The sequence below is a fragment of the Cupressus sempervirens genome, chromosome 3 (genome assembly GCF_028749045.1).
Source record: "Cupressus sempervirens isolate cs-2001-9-10 chromosome 3, ASM2874904v1, whole genome shotgun sequence".
NCBI classification, from domain to species: domain Eukaryota; kingdom Viridiplantae; phylum Streptophyta; class Pinopsida; order Cupressales; family Cupressaceae; genus Cupressus; species Cupressus sempervirens.
This window is the reverse complement of record NC_143120.1, coordinates 46,666,663-46,684,471: the sequence shown is the minus strand read 5'-3', so window position 1 is coordinate 46,684,471 and position 17,809 is coordinate 46,666,663. Positions and strand designations below refer to the sequence as shown.

Sequence of the window (17,809 nt, the reverse complement as noted above, 5' to 3'; positions counted from 1 at the left end):
TGTCATCCTCACCCCAATTTTACCTTCTCATTGGAGGGTTTCTAGGTAATCATATCTTGTATCATGTATGTGTGAATTCTTACTTATTTACATACTGTAGATACACTTTACATAGTATTTCAATTTACTTATTGAATATGTGAGATAGATATGTAGAAGTTTACCTTCCCTATTGTAATTCCAATAGTAGATAGGACTTTATGTAAAATTTGAGAGTAGTAGAAACTTGTCATAGTTACTAAAAGAATCATTAACCAATTCACTTCAGAATATATGTTGTGTATCTTCTTTATTATAGAAATACATATGTGCATACATGTTTAAAACATTTCTTTACTAATTTAACCCTTTCAACTTGCTAAGGAGAGTGATTGGATCATTTAACCTCTCTCTAAAGTCATTCTTGTAGAGTGTTGAATGTCATTTCATTGATAATGTTGTCTTCAATTTGAAAAAGCCAATTAGTATTGTCAGTATTTTCGCAATGTTCTCCATTCTCATTATAATGCACTTGATTTTTTCTACTGTCACTCCAACCTATGTAGGCAAGACTAGAAACTTGGGAATCTTGTCAATAGCTTATAAATTCAACATCATAATTTCCTTACCATATTTATCCTTGGTGGTTCAAATCTCCTTATAAAAGTTATAAGTCTAGGCTAAAGTAAATTTTGGGTTTAAAAATATCATCAAGGTCGATAGTAGATGAGTTTTCTTATTAATGTCCTTAGTCCTTTTCATAAATTTGGACATATCAAAATGCATGATTTTAGTTTATTTTATCTCTTGAATGTTGTAGATCACTAAAGAAATTGCAATGATGTTCTTGTACTTGTAAAGTCATCTTAGTTGAAGTAGTTGGTAAAGTCATCTTAGTACATTACTATAAGATCCATCATATCCTTCATTTACTGCAAGGGTCATGAAAACCAAAATCCATCTCAATACATTAATTCTCAAAGTGTTTGTGTTAAGGATTGACAATGACCATGTGAAAAAGACACATGAAGGATCATGCTTACAATTTATTTATTTTTAAAACACATTGGGAACTTATTTTGGTTTTTTAAACACATTGGAAACAAGGGTAAGATGCATATGTTCATTGTTATAATCGAAACTAAAAGTCTCAATTATAGCAAATTTAGAAAATGTATTATGTAATTTGAACTTGATGTTTCAACATAATAGTGGTAAAAATTCTTATATTGCAATTGAAAATAAATACTATGTAATGTGAACTTGATGTTTTAATACAATTATATATAAAAATTTGAATTATATATATATAGTTTGAATTATACGAGTAAATATGATGAAGAATACAACTACATTATTTTAGTATTGATTGTACAATAATACATATATTTTGTTACCATGCAAACTAAATAATATTTTTGCACTAAACAGTGTGAAGAAAATTTTGGATGTTGCGAGGACTAAAAGTTCAAACTCTAGATAGTAAACATGTATCTGTATTGCAATTGATAATTAGTACTGATTGAATTGATGGAATTTACAGTAGGAATAAATGGATAGACTACTCATGGATAGACTCCATGGGTAGCATGCGAGACACCATCCCTGCAATAAGGATTAAAAATCTTGAATTGCACATAGCAGATGAAATGAAAAAGAAAAGTCACTTCATAGAAAATACAAGGTAATAACATTGAAATCAAGATAATTTGAATGATTGTATTACAAATGAGTGAATCTAAAGAGTCAAGTATATTACAATTGGGATTTAAGTTATCGATTACAAGGGAAAATCTGCAAACAAAATTAATGTTCAACAAATGTTAATATTCATTCTCACCAACCTAGGGCGGCATAAGTTAGACAACCAGCCAATGTAGTCCTACCAGCGTACAAAATTCTTATCTCCCCTACTCATCCACTTTCTTTATGAGAATATAGCTAGAGATAAACTGACCCTCACTTGGATTTGCTGAGATCTAAAGTGGTTTGGATTATTTTAAGGCAGATCTTAAAAGAGACAAAATGCAGGTTAACCACATATAAACAATTCTAAAGGAGCAGTGATAAACGCATAAAGACACACTAAGACAATATGTCATCTTCCGCTTTCAAAGTATGGGTCTTGTGTCAATTAAATCAATCAGAATTAGTGTTCTTAAATGTGAGTTTAAGATCAAACATCAACGTTAACATTACCACTAGCTGTGAACGTAAGAGTTCTAAAAACTGCCTATGCCACCACTAATCACATAAACCTAAGTTGTTTACAGGTGTATAAAATTCCACAACAATAACCTTTCGAATATAAGTAGCTCTGCTTATCTTTTGCTGGAGAGAAATGTATGACCTGATAGAAAATTGCTACGAAGAATTAAAATTGCAGGAAATCCCCACATTAGTTTCAGTTGAATATTATCTGCAGCTTACAAAATTATAACTCTATCAGGCACAGTTTACAAGTCAATCTAAAGGAAATGTAAGACATTTATAACTTTCAAGAGCACCGTATCCACTTTAGTTGAGCTCCGCAGTACACCAGATCACAGTGAAAATATACATGATGACGATTGGACGTGTCCTTCCAATCCATAAAAGGCTGCATCCACATTCTCTCTCTATCATAATTTATTATATCAAGATTTTTAAAAAATAAGGCAGCAGAATTTAAACATCTAAATTACGATAGGTTGTTAGTAAGGCAGTTCTTGTTGAGTTACAGTATCTGCTTCAAATATTATACATGACTCGTCTGTTGGTGTCCATAAATATTTCCTGATCCGACATTGACAACTTCACTGGGTGTAAAGGAGAAAAGTAAGGCTTTGGGACGACAGTGAAGGAAAAGGATAAGAGAGTCTCTTACCTATGTACCAAGTTTAGCGTTTTCTTCCACCAATGATTGTGCCTAGTTAACAAAAACAATTATCAGCTATTTTCAAACCAAAATAACATTCATTTTTCACAAGTACAATTAAATATTTATGTCTCCTGAATGCCTTAATCTAACAGTTTCATATAAAATTGTTTGACGATTAACTGTAATTCTACAATTGTCTGACAACAAACTCAAGACTCTTAACAGCTAATTAAATCTTATTGAAAGCATCATAATCCAACAATGGGTACAGAATACAAGGGATCAAGCTAGCAAATTGGTAGATGTAAAGTGTCTATAAGACCCAAATTATTATTGTGTGTTGTCTTGGTATTTATCATATCCAAATTTTAAAATTTTCAATCAAAATGTGCAAGAGAACATAAAAATTCAATCTGTAAAGTGTTCGAAGACTTATCCAATTCATGATTTCAAATCTTCCGGCCAATCACCAGCTCCGTCCAGCACTTAGAATTTTTAAAATCTTGTTCCCGAGTTCTCACAGGTTAATGGAAGGGACCAAATACGTATTTTCAACTTGATCACTAACCATTTACTTCTAAAAAAGTTAAGGTTTAAACACGTATTCCAAACCAAATCATTAACCATTAACCTTTTTTAAAAAGAAGTTAATGTTCGAGTCCAAAATATGTGTTTCTAAGACGGTTATTAACCTTTCAAATGATAAAGTGAAGGAAATGAAAAGTAGAGACAATGGGTAAAATACAGAGGCAAAGAAAAGGGCATTCGAGTTCGCCAAGTTCTTGATTCTCTTACTGCAAATACATTGAGAAAATTTCCCTCTGTGAAATTGATGATTACAAGATACTCAAAGGATTTTCAAATAGTCACTACCTATCATCTGACAGAGGTGTAAAATCAAAATCCAAAACCATTTGATCATATACAGATTAATTCGTGGATACAATTCTTTTCATTTTGTCCACACACGGAAGGACCATCTTCTGATGAGCAGTGAGGAGGAACTTCATGCCCAGCATTTCTCACTGTGGCGAATGTCAGCCCTTCATATACTTCACTCCGCCCACCAACAGTCTGATTATTTGTGTACCATGGATACCAAGGAGTTTTAACAGGGAGTTTGAGATGAGATAAAGAGAATCTGGTTGCTGTCACTGGAACTACAGCATCGGTATCACCACTGAAAACCCAAATTCTGAGGCCTCTTTTCATGAGCTCTTTGTAAATGGGAAGCATTGAGAATTGTGAATCATTCCAGTTGTTGAAAAGAATATTACTGCAATCAGCCCAACTGTAAGGAATACCGGTGGTATTAGCATGAAGAGCTTCTTGCACATCTCTACAATTGTAATATATTAATGCATAATTTTCAGTGCAAGGATCGTACCCAGCTTTCCTTTCTAATGCATGCGAATTGTTTGATATTGTTCCCTTGGATATGCACAAAATGGGTTTGTTAACGAAGGCATCAAAATGTTTCAGGAAATGCAGTTGGCAGGTGTGAAGAGGAACGCATCAATTTTTGCCAGCATTCTCCCAGCATAGGCCAAAACGGAAGCATTGAATCAAGGTATGAAGTTGCACAACAAAATAATCAGAGGTGGATTTTTATCATATGTGGTGGTTGTGACTGCGCTTATAGATATGTATACAAAGTGTGGAAGGGTTCAAAAGGCGCACAAATTGTTTGACAAAATGTGTAAACGAAATGTGTTCGCAGAGAATTCAATGATAGCAGGATATACACAAAATAAGCTTGCCGGAAAACCATTGAAGCTATTTAACCAAATGCAACTAGAAGGTGTAACGCCAAAATCTTTAACCTTTGTCAGCATTCTTTCAGCCTGTGCAAAGAAGATAGTGCCAACGCTCTTCGGTTCCAAGTGCTGAGAAAATGCCCACTATTTTTTCTAACAATGTTCTCTATTTTGCAAATTTGAAGACATAATCCCAATTGAACTGGAAAGTTTGTGGTCTTACATAGTGGGGACTCATCTCACTAAAGAAGAGGGATCCTCTTGTACATGTCATTTTTTATAACACCAATACCTTATCCTTTATGCATTGTAATAGCTTTAGTTCTCTATTTTTGTAATCAGTGACTTGTGTCATTCTGTGGTTAATTTTAGTGAGGTTAATTAACTTCTTCAAAATTACGCATTTTGGAAGTAGTTATTAACCATGAAGAGGTAGTTCTTAACCTCGGTGTCTATATAAGGAGTCATTTTTGGCTTTGTAAGGGACTTTTTGGACTTTAGAAAAAGGGAGCACTATACTAAAATTTTGATTAGAAGATGATATTTGGAAAGTATGTACAAATTTTGTCTTTGTAATTAGAAATTCCTCTTAGGTTCTTGGTGCAAGAAAATAAAAGAACGTAAAATTTGAGTACTCTTCTTCCGAATCTAAATTGTTAGAAATGTTGATTCTCTTTGCAATGAACATTCTCACGGTATGGTGCAGATGTTTATGAATCTTTGGATCAGCATTGTGCTAGTAATAGTTCTCAAGTGTATATGTTGATTGATGTTATTAGCAATTTATGTTAATTCAAGAAAGCTGTGAAGTCGTGTGGTGCATTCGTCATCATGAGCTTTCTCATCTTTTAAAGTTTGATTTCATTTTTATTTTGAAAACTTCATAAATTATATCATACGACGGAACTGCCCCTCTAAACACAAAAGAAAGCCACATACCAAGGGCCTATCCAACTGTTGTGAACGGTTTGCCACATACACTCTGTTAGGCCGCTTTTACAGTGACAAATCTATTTACCAACATTGTGTAAATGTAAATTGATAAATAAAATAAATAACTTAAAATTAAATAAATATTAATGCATATATTTTATATATTATTATTATATCTTTGTAGTAAAGATTATCAAAATAATATTAGAATAAACACTAAAATGTTTTATATTCAAATTACAAAGATGTAAAAAAGTAGAAGTAAAGTATCATAATTATTAGAAATCAATCCATAATATTAAAAATATTTTTAACTGAAAGTTAAGCGTCTTTCAGCTCGAGTAATAAAATCTATTTATGTACAGCAGTGAATAGATGCTACATTACTCCATGAAAATCAACACTTACGCCAGTGATGTTATTCTATCAAGTAAATAACAAGTTTCACCTATTGCTTAATGTTTGCCTTCTTATATCTCATTCCTTGGAAATTTCTTTGTACTGAGACATTTATGTGGTGATTCCTCGCCAGTTAGGTAACAGATAGTGGAGTACAATAAAAATACTGGGATTAGAAAATGTCACTACGACAAGAAGGATTTCAAGAATTGTCACACAGAGAAATGAAGTATATATTAAGATTTGTTATCTAAAATATTAAATTTAGTTAATAGAAGCAATTGCTTTCTAATAAAATACTATCAAAACATATCTTAAAAACAATATAATTGTCTCTAATTCAGTTTGTTTTCAACTTTTTCAGTTCTTTCTTCTTTCTGTTGAGAAACATGTGTCTCAACCTTGCAATCCTTTTTTGGAAAATTTTAGAATTTGTTTGTGGAAGTTTTCCACTTGTTTATGCATTGGAAAATGGTTAGTGAATTGTTAAAATGAGTCTCGTCCATAGTAGAATATAGGTAGGTCATTTTTAGAGCCTTGATGACTCATTTTGTGACTTCTATGGGGGTCTAGACTAAGAGACAAAATTGTGGACGGGATTACTATTTTAACCTGGTTGTTTTTCCATATTGGAAATGTAAATGTCAAAAATGGGTAACATGTGGCATGGTAGTTTTGCCCATGGTTTTGTAAAACCATAAGTGGTTTCCAAGTTGTAAAATCACTATAAAAGGAGGTCTTGGGGAGGTGTTTGTGTAATTGAGCTTAGTTTGCAAGACTGGTGCTAGAAGGAGTCTCTCCAAGTTCGAGTTGTGGTGATGCGCTCCTGTAAGAACTTGCATTGCAAGTGTATTGTAATCATTTTGGTTTGATAATACATTGTGCGAGTTTTGGAGGATGGGGTTTTTCTCCCGGAAGGGTTTCCCCACGGTAATCATTGTGTTGTGTGTTCTTTTTTATTTTGATTATGTTATTATGCATTTCTTGAGATTTTTGCAATAGTTACTTTGATTTGCATAATCGTCCTCTCAAAGATTAGCGTAGGAAGCGATTCCGCGCACCTTTGCTTCCTTACAAGTGGTATCAGAGCCTGGCCAGTTTTGGTTCTATTTGTTGGGTACAGGGATTTTTTAGCTAATCAAGGTTTGAGTGGGAGCTTGTGCAGAGCATTTCATTTCTATGTTGCAGGATTGAAAAGATGGCAAGCATGTCAAGGAGAATTGATGTTGAAAAGTTTTCTGGCACAAACTTTCAGATGTGGAAGCTGAAGATGGAAGATCTGTTGTCTGATCGGGATCTATGGGATGCAATTGATGAGAACAAGCTGAGACCCACAGATCCAACATTAGCCGCACAATATGATCTGAATGATAGAAAAGCTAAAGGTCTAATTAGATTGTGTCTTGCAGACTCGATTCTGATTAATGTCCATGAAGAACCTACCGCGAAGAAGCTTTGGAAAAAGCTTAGTGAGATCTATCAAGCGAAATCACTTGTGAATAAGATTTTCTTGAGGAAGAAGTTGTATTCCTTGAGAATGGAAGAAGGTGGACAAATTTCTAAGCATCTAGAAAGGTTTAATATGTTGGTGACTCAATTGACCTCAGTAGGGGTGCCAATGGATGAAGAAGAAAGGTGTCAAATCTTGTTATGTTCGTTGCCAGACTCATGGGATAGTCTTGTGATGGCTATAGGGAGCACTTCAGTTGTCTTGAAGATGGAGGACGTTGTTGGTTCTCTACTTTCTGAGGAGATGAGAAGGAAGGTCTCTCTGAATGCTAAAGAGGCTTTGAGTGTTCGCGGAAGACCAAAAGAAAGAGGCAAGAACGAAAAGCAGTATGGCCATTCTAAGTCCAAAAATAAGGGGAGATCGAAATCCTCTAGTAAGTCCAAGGCAATCTGCTGGAATTGCGGCAAACCTGGACACTTCCGAAAGGACTGCAAAGAGGAGAAGAAAAAGAAGAAGAAAAAGAAGCAAGATTCTAATTCTGAGTCTTAGAAGGAAGATGGAGATGCTTTCATTGCAGCCTTGGCAACTCATGCAGGTGAAAATGCATGGTTAATAGATTCAAGTGCATCTTTCCACATGACTCCTAATAGGAACTGGTTTAGTAAGTATGAAAATATTGATGGTGGTAAGGTGTATTTGGGTGATAATTCAGTACTTGATATTGTTGGTCGTGGAAGTATTCGTGTGAAATTTTCTTATGGTAGAATCAGAAGATTTGATGGTGTCTTGCATATCCCTGAACTAGCAAGGAATTTGTTATCTGTTAGTAAGTTAATAGATGCGGGTGTGCATGTACAGTTTTCTGAAGCAGGTGTAAAAATGGTTAGAGGCGCTATGGTAATAGCAAGAGGAAGTAGATTGGGTACATTGTACCAACTTGATGCATGCACAGTCGAGTGCAATAGTACTTCTGATAAGATTGTGAAAAAGACTACTCAATTGGAGAAGGAGAGAGTTTCTCTTTCAACAAATGGTCGTGGTTTTTGGGTACCCAAGGGTGCTCTGTCTACCGAATCAAAGTTGTCTGCAGAGAAGACTATGTTATGGCACCAGAGACTCGGCCACCTAGGTGAGAAGGGCCTACGGACCTTGAAAAATAAGAACCTTGTTGATGGGTTGAATGACTGCAATCTTGAGTTTGATTTTTGAGAGCATTGTATCTATGGTAAACAAAACAGCATTTAGTTTTACTCGAGTTCTCATAAGTCTTCATGTATTTTGGATCTAATTCATTCAGATGTATTTGGTCCAGTTGATGTTCCTTCTATTGATAGATTAGTTTATTATGTTTCTTTCATTAATGATTTTAGTAGAAGAACATGGGTTTATTTTCTTAGGAGTAAAGCTGAAGTTTTCAGTCATTTCAAAGAATTTAAAGCAATGGTTGAATTGCAGACTGGAAAGAAAATAAAATGCTTGAGAACTGATAATGGTGGTGAATTTTGCTCCAATATTTTTGACACATTTTGTAAAGATTGTGGTATTAAAAGAGAGAAGACAACTCCGTATTCTCCATAGCATAATGGAGTTGCAGAAAGAATGAATAGGACCTTGATGGAAAAGGCTAGGAGTATGCTGAGTGGTGCTGCACTAAAACAAAAGTTCTAGGCTGAAGCTGTAGCCACTGCCTGCTACCTGATAAATAAGTCTCCTACATCAGCTCTTGTTGATAAGACGCCAATGGAAGCGTGGTCGGGCCACAAGCCTTCACTTAGACATATGAGAGTGTTTGGTTGTGGGGCATATGCTCATGTGCCAAAGGAGAAGTGAACAAAATTGGACAACAAAGCTGTCAAATGTATCTTCATCGGATATAGTTATGGTGTGAAAGGATACAAGCTTTGGGATCCTATTGCAAAAAAAGTATTTTATTCCAGAAGTGTTATTTTTAGAGAAACTAAGCCTTCTTCTGTTACAGTGTAGCCAGAACAAATTAAAGAAAAGAAAGATGTGATTCAACTTCCTGCTACACCTGAGAAAGTTGAATCAAGGCCCTTAGAAAGACGAGATGTTGAAGAGAGCTCTACGAGTTCTGAATCATCAGAGGAAGAGGGAGAACCTAATCATGAACCTGAACCTCCTGAACCTGAACCAGATCTTGTTCAAAGATCTACTAGACAAAGGAAACCACCTGAAAGGTATGGGTATTCTCCTGATGATTAAAGGTGCATATTTGCATTGAATGCTAACATTGATGAACCGAGATCTGTAGAAGAGGCTCTTGGTATGAATGATTCAGAGTCTTGGAAAATAGCCATGGATGAAGAAATGGTAGCTCTTAAGAGGAATCGAACATAGGACCTTGTACCATTGCCTGAAGGATGGAAGCCTGTTGGTTGTAAATGGGCGTTCAAAAGGAAGATGGGTTCAAATGGAAGCATTGAAAAGTATAAAGCACGTTTGATTGCAAAAGGTTACTCTCAAGTTGAGGGAGTAGATTATGGTGAGATTTTTTCTCCAGTAGCCAAAATGACATCCATTAGATTTTTGCTTTCTATTGCAGCAGCTTATGATCTAGAGATCGAGCAAATGGATGTGAAAACTGCTTTCCTTCATGGAGATTTGGAGGAAGAAATTTACATGTCACAGCCAGAGCACTATGTGGTGAAAGGTAAAAGTCATTTGGTCTGTAAATTGAAGAAATCCTTGTATGGTTTAAAACAGAGTCCTAGGATGTGGTACCAAAAGTTTGATACATATGTGTTGAGTTTTGGATTTGTTAGATCTAAATCTGATCACTGTATATATCTCAAATCTGATGGTGATGGTTTTCTGGTTATTGCCTTGTATGTCGATGACATGTTGTTTATTGGCAAAGGAAAAGGTTTGATTTTAGAGTTAAAATCTCAACTCTCAATAAAGTTTGAAATGAAAGATCTTGGTGCAGCTAGGCACATTCTGGGAATGGAGATTATACGAGATAGACGGAACAGAAAGCTTTGGCTAGGCCAAAGTAAGTATGTTTTCTACTATTTTGAAAAGATTCAATATGCAGGATGCAAGACCATTGAGTGCTCCTGTTACTATGGGAACAAAGCTTTCTAGCTCACAATGTCCTACATCCCCATTGGAGATGGAAGAGATGAGTCGAGTACCATATCAGAGTGTTGTTGGAAGTTTGATGTATGCTATGGTTTGTACAAGACCAGACATTGCCCAAGCAGTGGGAGTACTTTCCCGTTATATGTCTAATCTAGGAAGAGCACATTGGGATGCAGTAAAAAGAGTTTTCAGATACTTGCGAGGTACCTCAGAGTACTCAATATGTTTTCATGGAACAGGAAGTGAGCATTCCTTGGATATTCGAGGCTATGTCGATTCAAACTGGGCTGGTGATGTTGATAGAAGAAGATCCACCAGTACATATGTGTTTACATTATTTGGTGGTGCAATCAGTTGGATGAGTAAGCGACAGGCTGTAGTCGTTTTGTCCACTACTAAGGCAGAGTATATGGCAACTACTCATGCCTGCAAAGAAGCCATCTGGCTAAAGAGATTGTGTTCAGATATAGAGTTCAAACAAGGTGCAGTGACAATTTATAGTGACAGCCAAAGTGCAATCTTCCTAGCGAAGAACCCGACTTTTCATGCGAGGACCAAGCGCATTGATGTACAATATCATTTTGTGAGAGATATGATCGAGGACGGCAAGGTGAAGCTAGAAAAGGTAGACTTTGATGAATGTTGTAATGCATTAACTAAGCCCGTGAGCACAGAAAAATTCAGATGGTGTTTAGAGTCTATGGGCCTCTCGGCCCCTAGCAATTAAGTCCATGATATTTTGGATCCCTTGACTCTTGCAAGGTGTTCGACAAGTGGGAGAATGTTGAGAAACATGTGTCTCAACCTTGCAATCCTTTCTTGGAAAATTCCAGAATTTGTTTGTGGAAGTTTTCCACTTGTTTATGCATTGGAAAATGGTTAGTGAGTTGTTAAAATGAGTCTTGTCCATAGTAGAATATAGTTAGGTCCTTTTTAGAGCCTTGATGACTCATTTGGTGACTTTTATGGGGGTCTAGACTAAGAGACAAAATTGTGGACGGGATTACTATTTTAACCTGGTTGTTTTTCCATATTGGAAATGTAAATGTCAAAAATGGGTAACATGTGGCATGGTAGTTTTGCCCATGGTTTTGTAAAACCATAAGTGGTTTCTAGGTTATAAAATCACTATAAAAAGAGGGCTTGGGGAGGTGTTTCTGTAATTTAGTTTGCAAGACTGGTGCTAAGAGTCTCTCTAAGTTCGAGTTGTGGTGATGCGCTCCTGTAAGAACTTGCATTGCAAGTGTATTGTAATCATTTTGGTTTGATAATACATTGTGCGAGTTTTGGAGGGTGGGGTTTTTCTCCCGGAAGGGTTTCCCCATGGTAATCATTGTGTTGTGTGTTATTTGTTATTTTGATTATGTTATTATGCATTTTTTGAGATCTTTGCAATAGTTACTTTGATTTGCATAATCGTCCTCTCAAAGATTAGCGTAGGAAGCGATTCCGCGCACCTTTGCTTCCTTACACTCTCTACATAATATTTTAGAGTGTTGAAAGATTCATTTATGTCTAAATATAATTGAATTCCAATTTCCTCTTATAGTTATCAAAAAAGACAAGACATTCTCTACTACTTTGGATCCAAATGATACTCACTCTATATCTACATAGAAATCAAAGAGTTAGGGACATCTTTTCATTTTTAATTATCTTTTGGGACCCCTTTTTGGGCAAGCCTTGACAATTTTTGCAAATTTTGGGAATTTTTTGGTTGCCTTTGCAAATTTTGTAATCGTCCAGAGTTTTTTGAATTGACAATTTTACACCTTGGATGCTTTCGGGCCAGGAGGGGGTTTGATATGTTTTTACTCGGTGCAAACTTGATTTTCCCGAACATGTAATTTTATTCTTAGGCCAAAGAGAATTCAACAACAATATTTTTTTCAATAGTTAAAATAATATATGGGAGGATAAAATCGCAAATCTTGGACTTATATGGATTTTTAAAAACTCGAAAAATTTGTATAAGCTTGAGCATTTTCAAAATGAATTTGTTAGATTTAGTAATTTTGGAAATCTTGAAATTTTTTGGTGAAAAAGAAATTTTTGATAGTGAAATTGAAATTGGAGTTTGAATTTTGATTGCCAGGAAAAGGATTTATTTTGTTTAAAAATTGTAATGTATTGCAAAACTGAAATTGGATTGAATTGCAAAATCTCATTAATTTGGTTGAAATTTTGCCTAGAGAATTTTAAAAATATTAAAGGAAATTGGTAATTTGGAATTGAAAATTTATTTCTTTTTCTAAATTCAATTTTAATGATATTTTAATTGCCAAAATATTATTAAAAGAAAATTTTGACATCTCCTAGGCTTACTTTGTTTCTATTTTGCAATTTCTAATCAAAACTAGCAATAAAATGGGCCAATTTCACTATAGGCTAAGTAATTTTAATGTTGCATTTAAATCTAGGCCATTTTCAGGGAGTAACTTAAATTTGTTTTCCCTCCAAGCAAGTCTGCCCACTTGGAGAGACAAAAGGTTTGGTATAAAAGGGGCTTCCCCTCCTCTTATTTCCTCATTCCTTTTCCTCCTTCCTCCCATTTAGGCAGATTCTATTGGAGTGATTTTTAGGCAGATTCTACATTTCTTGGCAGCATTTTTTCTACTCTTTGCTTGGGCGAATTTCTACCCTGGGGCAATTTTTGGAGCAAATCTAATTTTTGTAAGTCTGATTTCTCCATCTTTAGCAGCAATTTCTCCATTCAGAATTTGACGATTTTATTTGGTGAAAGGGCAATGTGGTTTAAGGCTTGATTTTTGACAAGTGTGGTCGATTACAAGGAAGTCAAAACTCTGATTTTTGCTAGGGCATCATATTTGCAAGTGGAATTAAATTTTTCGAGATCTGATCTGAATGTGAAGAGCGCACAGTTATTGGTAAAGGCATATTTAAGGTAAAATTATATTCATTTTTAGAGGTGAAGTTTGGTTTTAAAGGCAGATTCTATTCCTTGTTCTTGCTTGGTAGGCTGAAGATGGAAGATATAAGTGTAGATTTCATGAGAGTACACTTGGAGAGGCAAAAATAAGCTAGAGCACCCTAGGATTGAGGTTTGGAAATAGCTAAGTGTAGTCCATCCTAAGGTAACGAAGAGGCATAAATAAGTGGTAGTCCCATCCCTAGGAAAGAAGTTTGAAAATTGATAAGTGTAGCGATAGAACTTGGAGATGCAGAAATAAGCTAGATTCCATCGAGAGAAAGAAGGTTGGAGATTGATAAATATAGTCCATATCATTTAGAACTAAGGGGAAGGAATAAGTGTTTAGGATGGTAGATGTTAGTGCAAGCAAGAACCCAAAAGGAATGCATACCAAAAAAAACAAGGAAGACATGATGCCTAAGACCACCTTCTTCTCGAAAGTGAGGCAAATAAGTGACACCAATATCAGCACGCTGAGCATGGTACAGTTGAAGGATAGATTGAAGGAAGGACAATCCCCCATGGCAAAGAAAATCTAAAACAGCAAAATTGTACACGCGGCAATTTTTCCTCCTACCTTGCCTTGTCCAGAATTGGTAATGGAATGTACATCCCAGTTTGATATTGTTACCAAGTCCATCATTTTTGATGAAGGGAAGAGAGTGTTGGCTAACATCAATGGACAAGTGGTTGAAGAAGTATTCAATATTCCCCAGCATAAAGGCATGACAGTGGTAACGATAGATCGAACAACCAAGTTCTTTCAAGGTAACCAAGAGGCCTACTTCATTCATCTAAAGAAGAATTAGTTACAGAAAGGCAAGAAGGGAGTTACCAAGTCATCAAAGCTCACTAGCTTAGATTTCAAATTGGAGTATGGCGATCTTACTGTGCTTCTCAGTCGGATCATGGGCATGGCTCAAGGTATGCAATTCGAGAACTAGATGTACTATTTTATGGATGAAATTGAAAATGGAAAGAGAAAATTTGATTGGGCTAGAATTATAAGTGAAAATTTAGAGTTGCAACTTAGAACAGTGCAGAGTCAAAAGCAATTCTACATGGGGTCCTATCTTTTTTATCTAATTCCGAGACTATACGAAAATCCTGGACTTAAGGCCTTAGGAGTGATTGGCAATGGGTCGAGGCAATGTTTGGTGCATGAGTGCTATCCACAGCTTTATTTGCACAACAACAAATATTATAAGATGTTTTATGACGCTTTTGCCATGAAGACAGTAAGGATATTACAAGGGACACTTGCTAAGAGGCTCTCATTGGAAGCGAAAACAAAAGTTAAGAACTATGGGAATTGGTTCATCCAATTTGCGCAATTTACACACATAAGAGTAGCAGGAAGTACAATTTGTCCCACGAGACTTCCGAGGTACCCACTTGACAAGATAGTTTTGATGGAGTTAGCTAGGAAACTTGAACATTATGACAAGATGATGAAACTTAAGGATGAGACAAGGATCACTTTCTCATTTGGAATAGGCAATGATACTTGCCCAAATCCTATTGCCTTTGCAGCTGCGGAGAAAGAGTAAGAGCGATATCGTCTAGGATGGTATAGAACAAGACAAGGATTCAATCCTAATAGTCTTATAATGCATCTCATGAAAACACATTCAAACATATTCCTACTATAGAAGATTTTTGGGCCAATGCACAAGATGACTTTCATGTGAACAAGCTAGCTTTCTCAAGATTGTTAGTGGGCATGATGAGGGCAATCCAATGGAGAGGCCTTGATATTCCCGATCAACTGGAAGATGATGAAAATGTGCTAAGAGAAGATTATGATACAGTGGATGGAACAGAATTGAATCCAATGGATTGGGATGATCATCATGATCCTTCTTTAGAGGCAGTTAGAATGACAATTGATCTACACACCGAGTCATGGTACAATGGGAAGTTAAGGCAATTACAAAGTTAAAAGGTACGCCTTACTTATGAGAAAATGAAACCGAAGGAAGAAGGTCCAACGGAGTCATGTTGATGTCAAATTTTATACCACATAACATATTAGCAATTGAGCATCTGATACGAAGTATCAAACACACAATTCCTCTCTTGAAAAGTTAATACTCATGGGACATGAGAATAACTCCAATGTTCCTTACACCTGTGGAAACTAACTCAATATATCAATGTGATTTGTTGGTAATCACGTAGGCGTCCTTACGCTATTTGTTTGAGGATGACTTGGACTTTGATGGAATGATGGTGATGGTGATTCGGTGTGAATGCTAGATGATGTTGATGGAGAAGGTGATGGTGATGGAGGGTGGATGTTCTTATGACTTACACCTTTCTAACTTTCCTCTTCAAAATTCTGACTTCTAAACTACTTGCTACTCTACTACTACTATGAACGAAAAAATTAGCAAACGAACGGAGATCAAATCTAATGAAAGTTAACCGGCACCTCCACCTCCATAGATGCAATGATTCAAAGAAAAATGAACTAGTTTACCACACAAACTTCCCAACAAGCCGCTAGGATGCTAGTGGTTTAGTTATAAATCACCATGCAAGTCGCAACAACACCAAAATCTTTTAATCACCATGCAAGTCACAACAATGAGAAAGAATAGTAATTTTTGGTATTATCTGTGCAACAATTTTCTCTGACCATTACAAATGAGAGCAAATGGCCTTATATAGAGGCCAAAATGTACAACCGACGGTAGAGATAAAGTGGCAAAATCGACGATCCAAATTGAACCCCAAATACCCTAATTAGGGTTGCCACCCCATCGGCCAATGAGAAAATGCCACCTCGCCAATGGACCAATGAAAAAAAGTGGAAAACTAGCAACCAATGAGAAGGCACCAAAATGGTGGACAATCAGAATTAGACACTTGTCCTACCCTGGAAGAAAGAGAAATTGCCACTTGGGCTTACATCAAATGATCTAATATAAATCTCCCTTTTTCTTTCATTCTTTTCGCTAAGGCAATGAACCTAGCTAGCCTTTCGTTGACTTCCTCTAAGGGAGGGCAAGGTGTATGCTTTATCTTGAGCTCAGCCAATTTCATCATGCTGCTAGCTGCCTGTAGTGTCTTCTCATGGTCCTTCTCATACTCTTTTGCAAATCCGATAAAGACATTGAGGGAGGAAAGGGTGCCTAAATGTTTCTTCTTGATAGCATCATTTCCTAACTCATCCAATCTTGATCCAAGTCTTGTCTCATCAATGTCCTCTTATATGATGTCTTCAAAATCAAGTGCCAACCCAATGTTGCTCATCATGGTTGAAATGGAAGTGTCGACGCTTGGGTTGTTTTGTGCAACTGCATTCTATATCTCCTTGAGTGTTCTCAATCTGGTAGTCAAGGCAACAAACCAAGACTCAACCGCACTTAATCCTCTTTCATCAACCAACTTGGCCCTTTCCAAATATGTCTCTGGTAGCCCAATGAATGCCTGTAGCCTAGGAATAGCTAAATCCTTGACCGGAAGAAAATCCTTCCATTCCTCTTCAAATACTTTGAACTTGTTTCTAACGGTCACTAATGACCGGAATGTCGAGATGAAGGCAAGAAGTTCCGCCCATCTTGGATTGTATCATGGATCCAATCCCTGACTTCATGTAGTTGAGCTGATATCTCTTCTAGGTTGCTCCCGCTATCTTGAGCACGGGTTATCTAGTGCAACTATTGGATAAGCTGGCAATCTCTCCAATATTTGTTCTCAGCCTCCAACTTTATGATCCTTTCATTTGCCTTCCAAAACCTTTCTCTGATTAAAGCTATACCTTCCTGAATCTCCTCACATTCCATGTCATCTGTGTTTCTTCCCAAATTATGCTCCACTATCTCATATTCTTGGATCGCAATCTCATCCAATGCCTTGTCGACTATTTGTATAGCAATCTGAACCTTTTGGTGACCATCATTGTCGCTCTTCATTACCTTTACCACTGTTTTTGCTATTTGATTTTGGTTCTTTCTATAACCCTTTTCCATTAATCCTTGGATGTCTTCAACTATTCAGGCAGTTACTACCTTGCCTCTTGGCATAAGCATTTTCCTTAACCATAGTGGTGTGGTGCATCTCCCTAAATCTGGATTCGGTTCGACTAACAGAGTATCACCAACGACCTCGGGTGCTTGACTTATTGCCTCAATATCAATCGGCCCATCTCCTTATTCACTAGTAACTGCCATGTCATCTCCACATTGATTTTCTGAGAGAAGAGAGTACAAGGTGCTATTACTGTAAGCACTTGACTCTAAATCAGAGCTCACTTCTACCACGGTCCTTTGTTCACTTGTGTTATCTTCTTGGCCTCTAGCCTCAATTATACTTTCCCTTGACAATGTTGTGTGTTGTCTCTTTGCTGGAGGTTTCGGATGTTCTTTGCTTTTCTCAATCTCCAAAGCTCT

General features: G+C 36.3%; 1 protein-coding gene across 1 annotated transcript in view; it reads right to left on the bottom strand.

The window, feature by feature from the left end:
- Positions 1–2,082: 2,082 nt before the first annotated feature.
- Positions 2,083–17,809, bottom strand: part of LOC149564726 (agamous-like MADS-box protein AP1) — a 104,111-nt gene continuing 88,384 nt past the window's right edge. The window contains exons 6-7 of the mRNA XM_089818277.1: positions 2,846–2,887; positions 2,083–2,578 (exon numbers count right to left, since the gene is read on the bottom strand). Coding sequence (XP_089674403.1) covers positions 2,846–2,887 — 42 coding nt within the window. The 3' untranslated portion in view covers positions 2,083–2,578. The remainder of the gene's footprint in view (positions 2,579–2,845; positions 2,888–17,809) is intronic.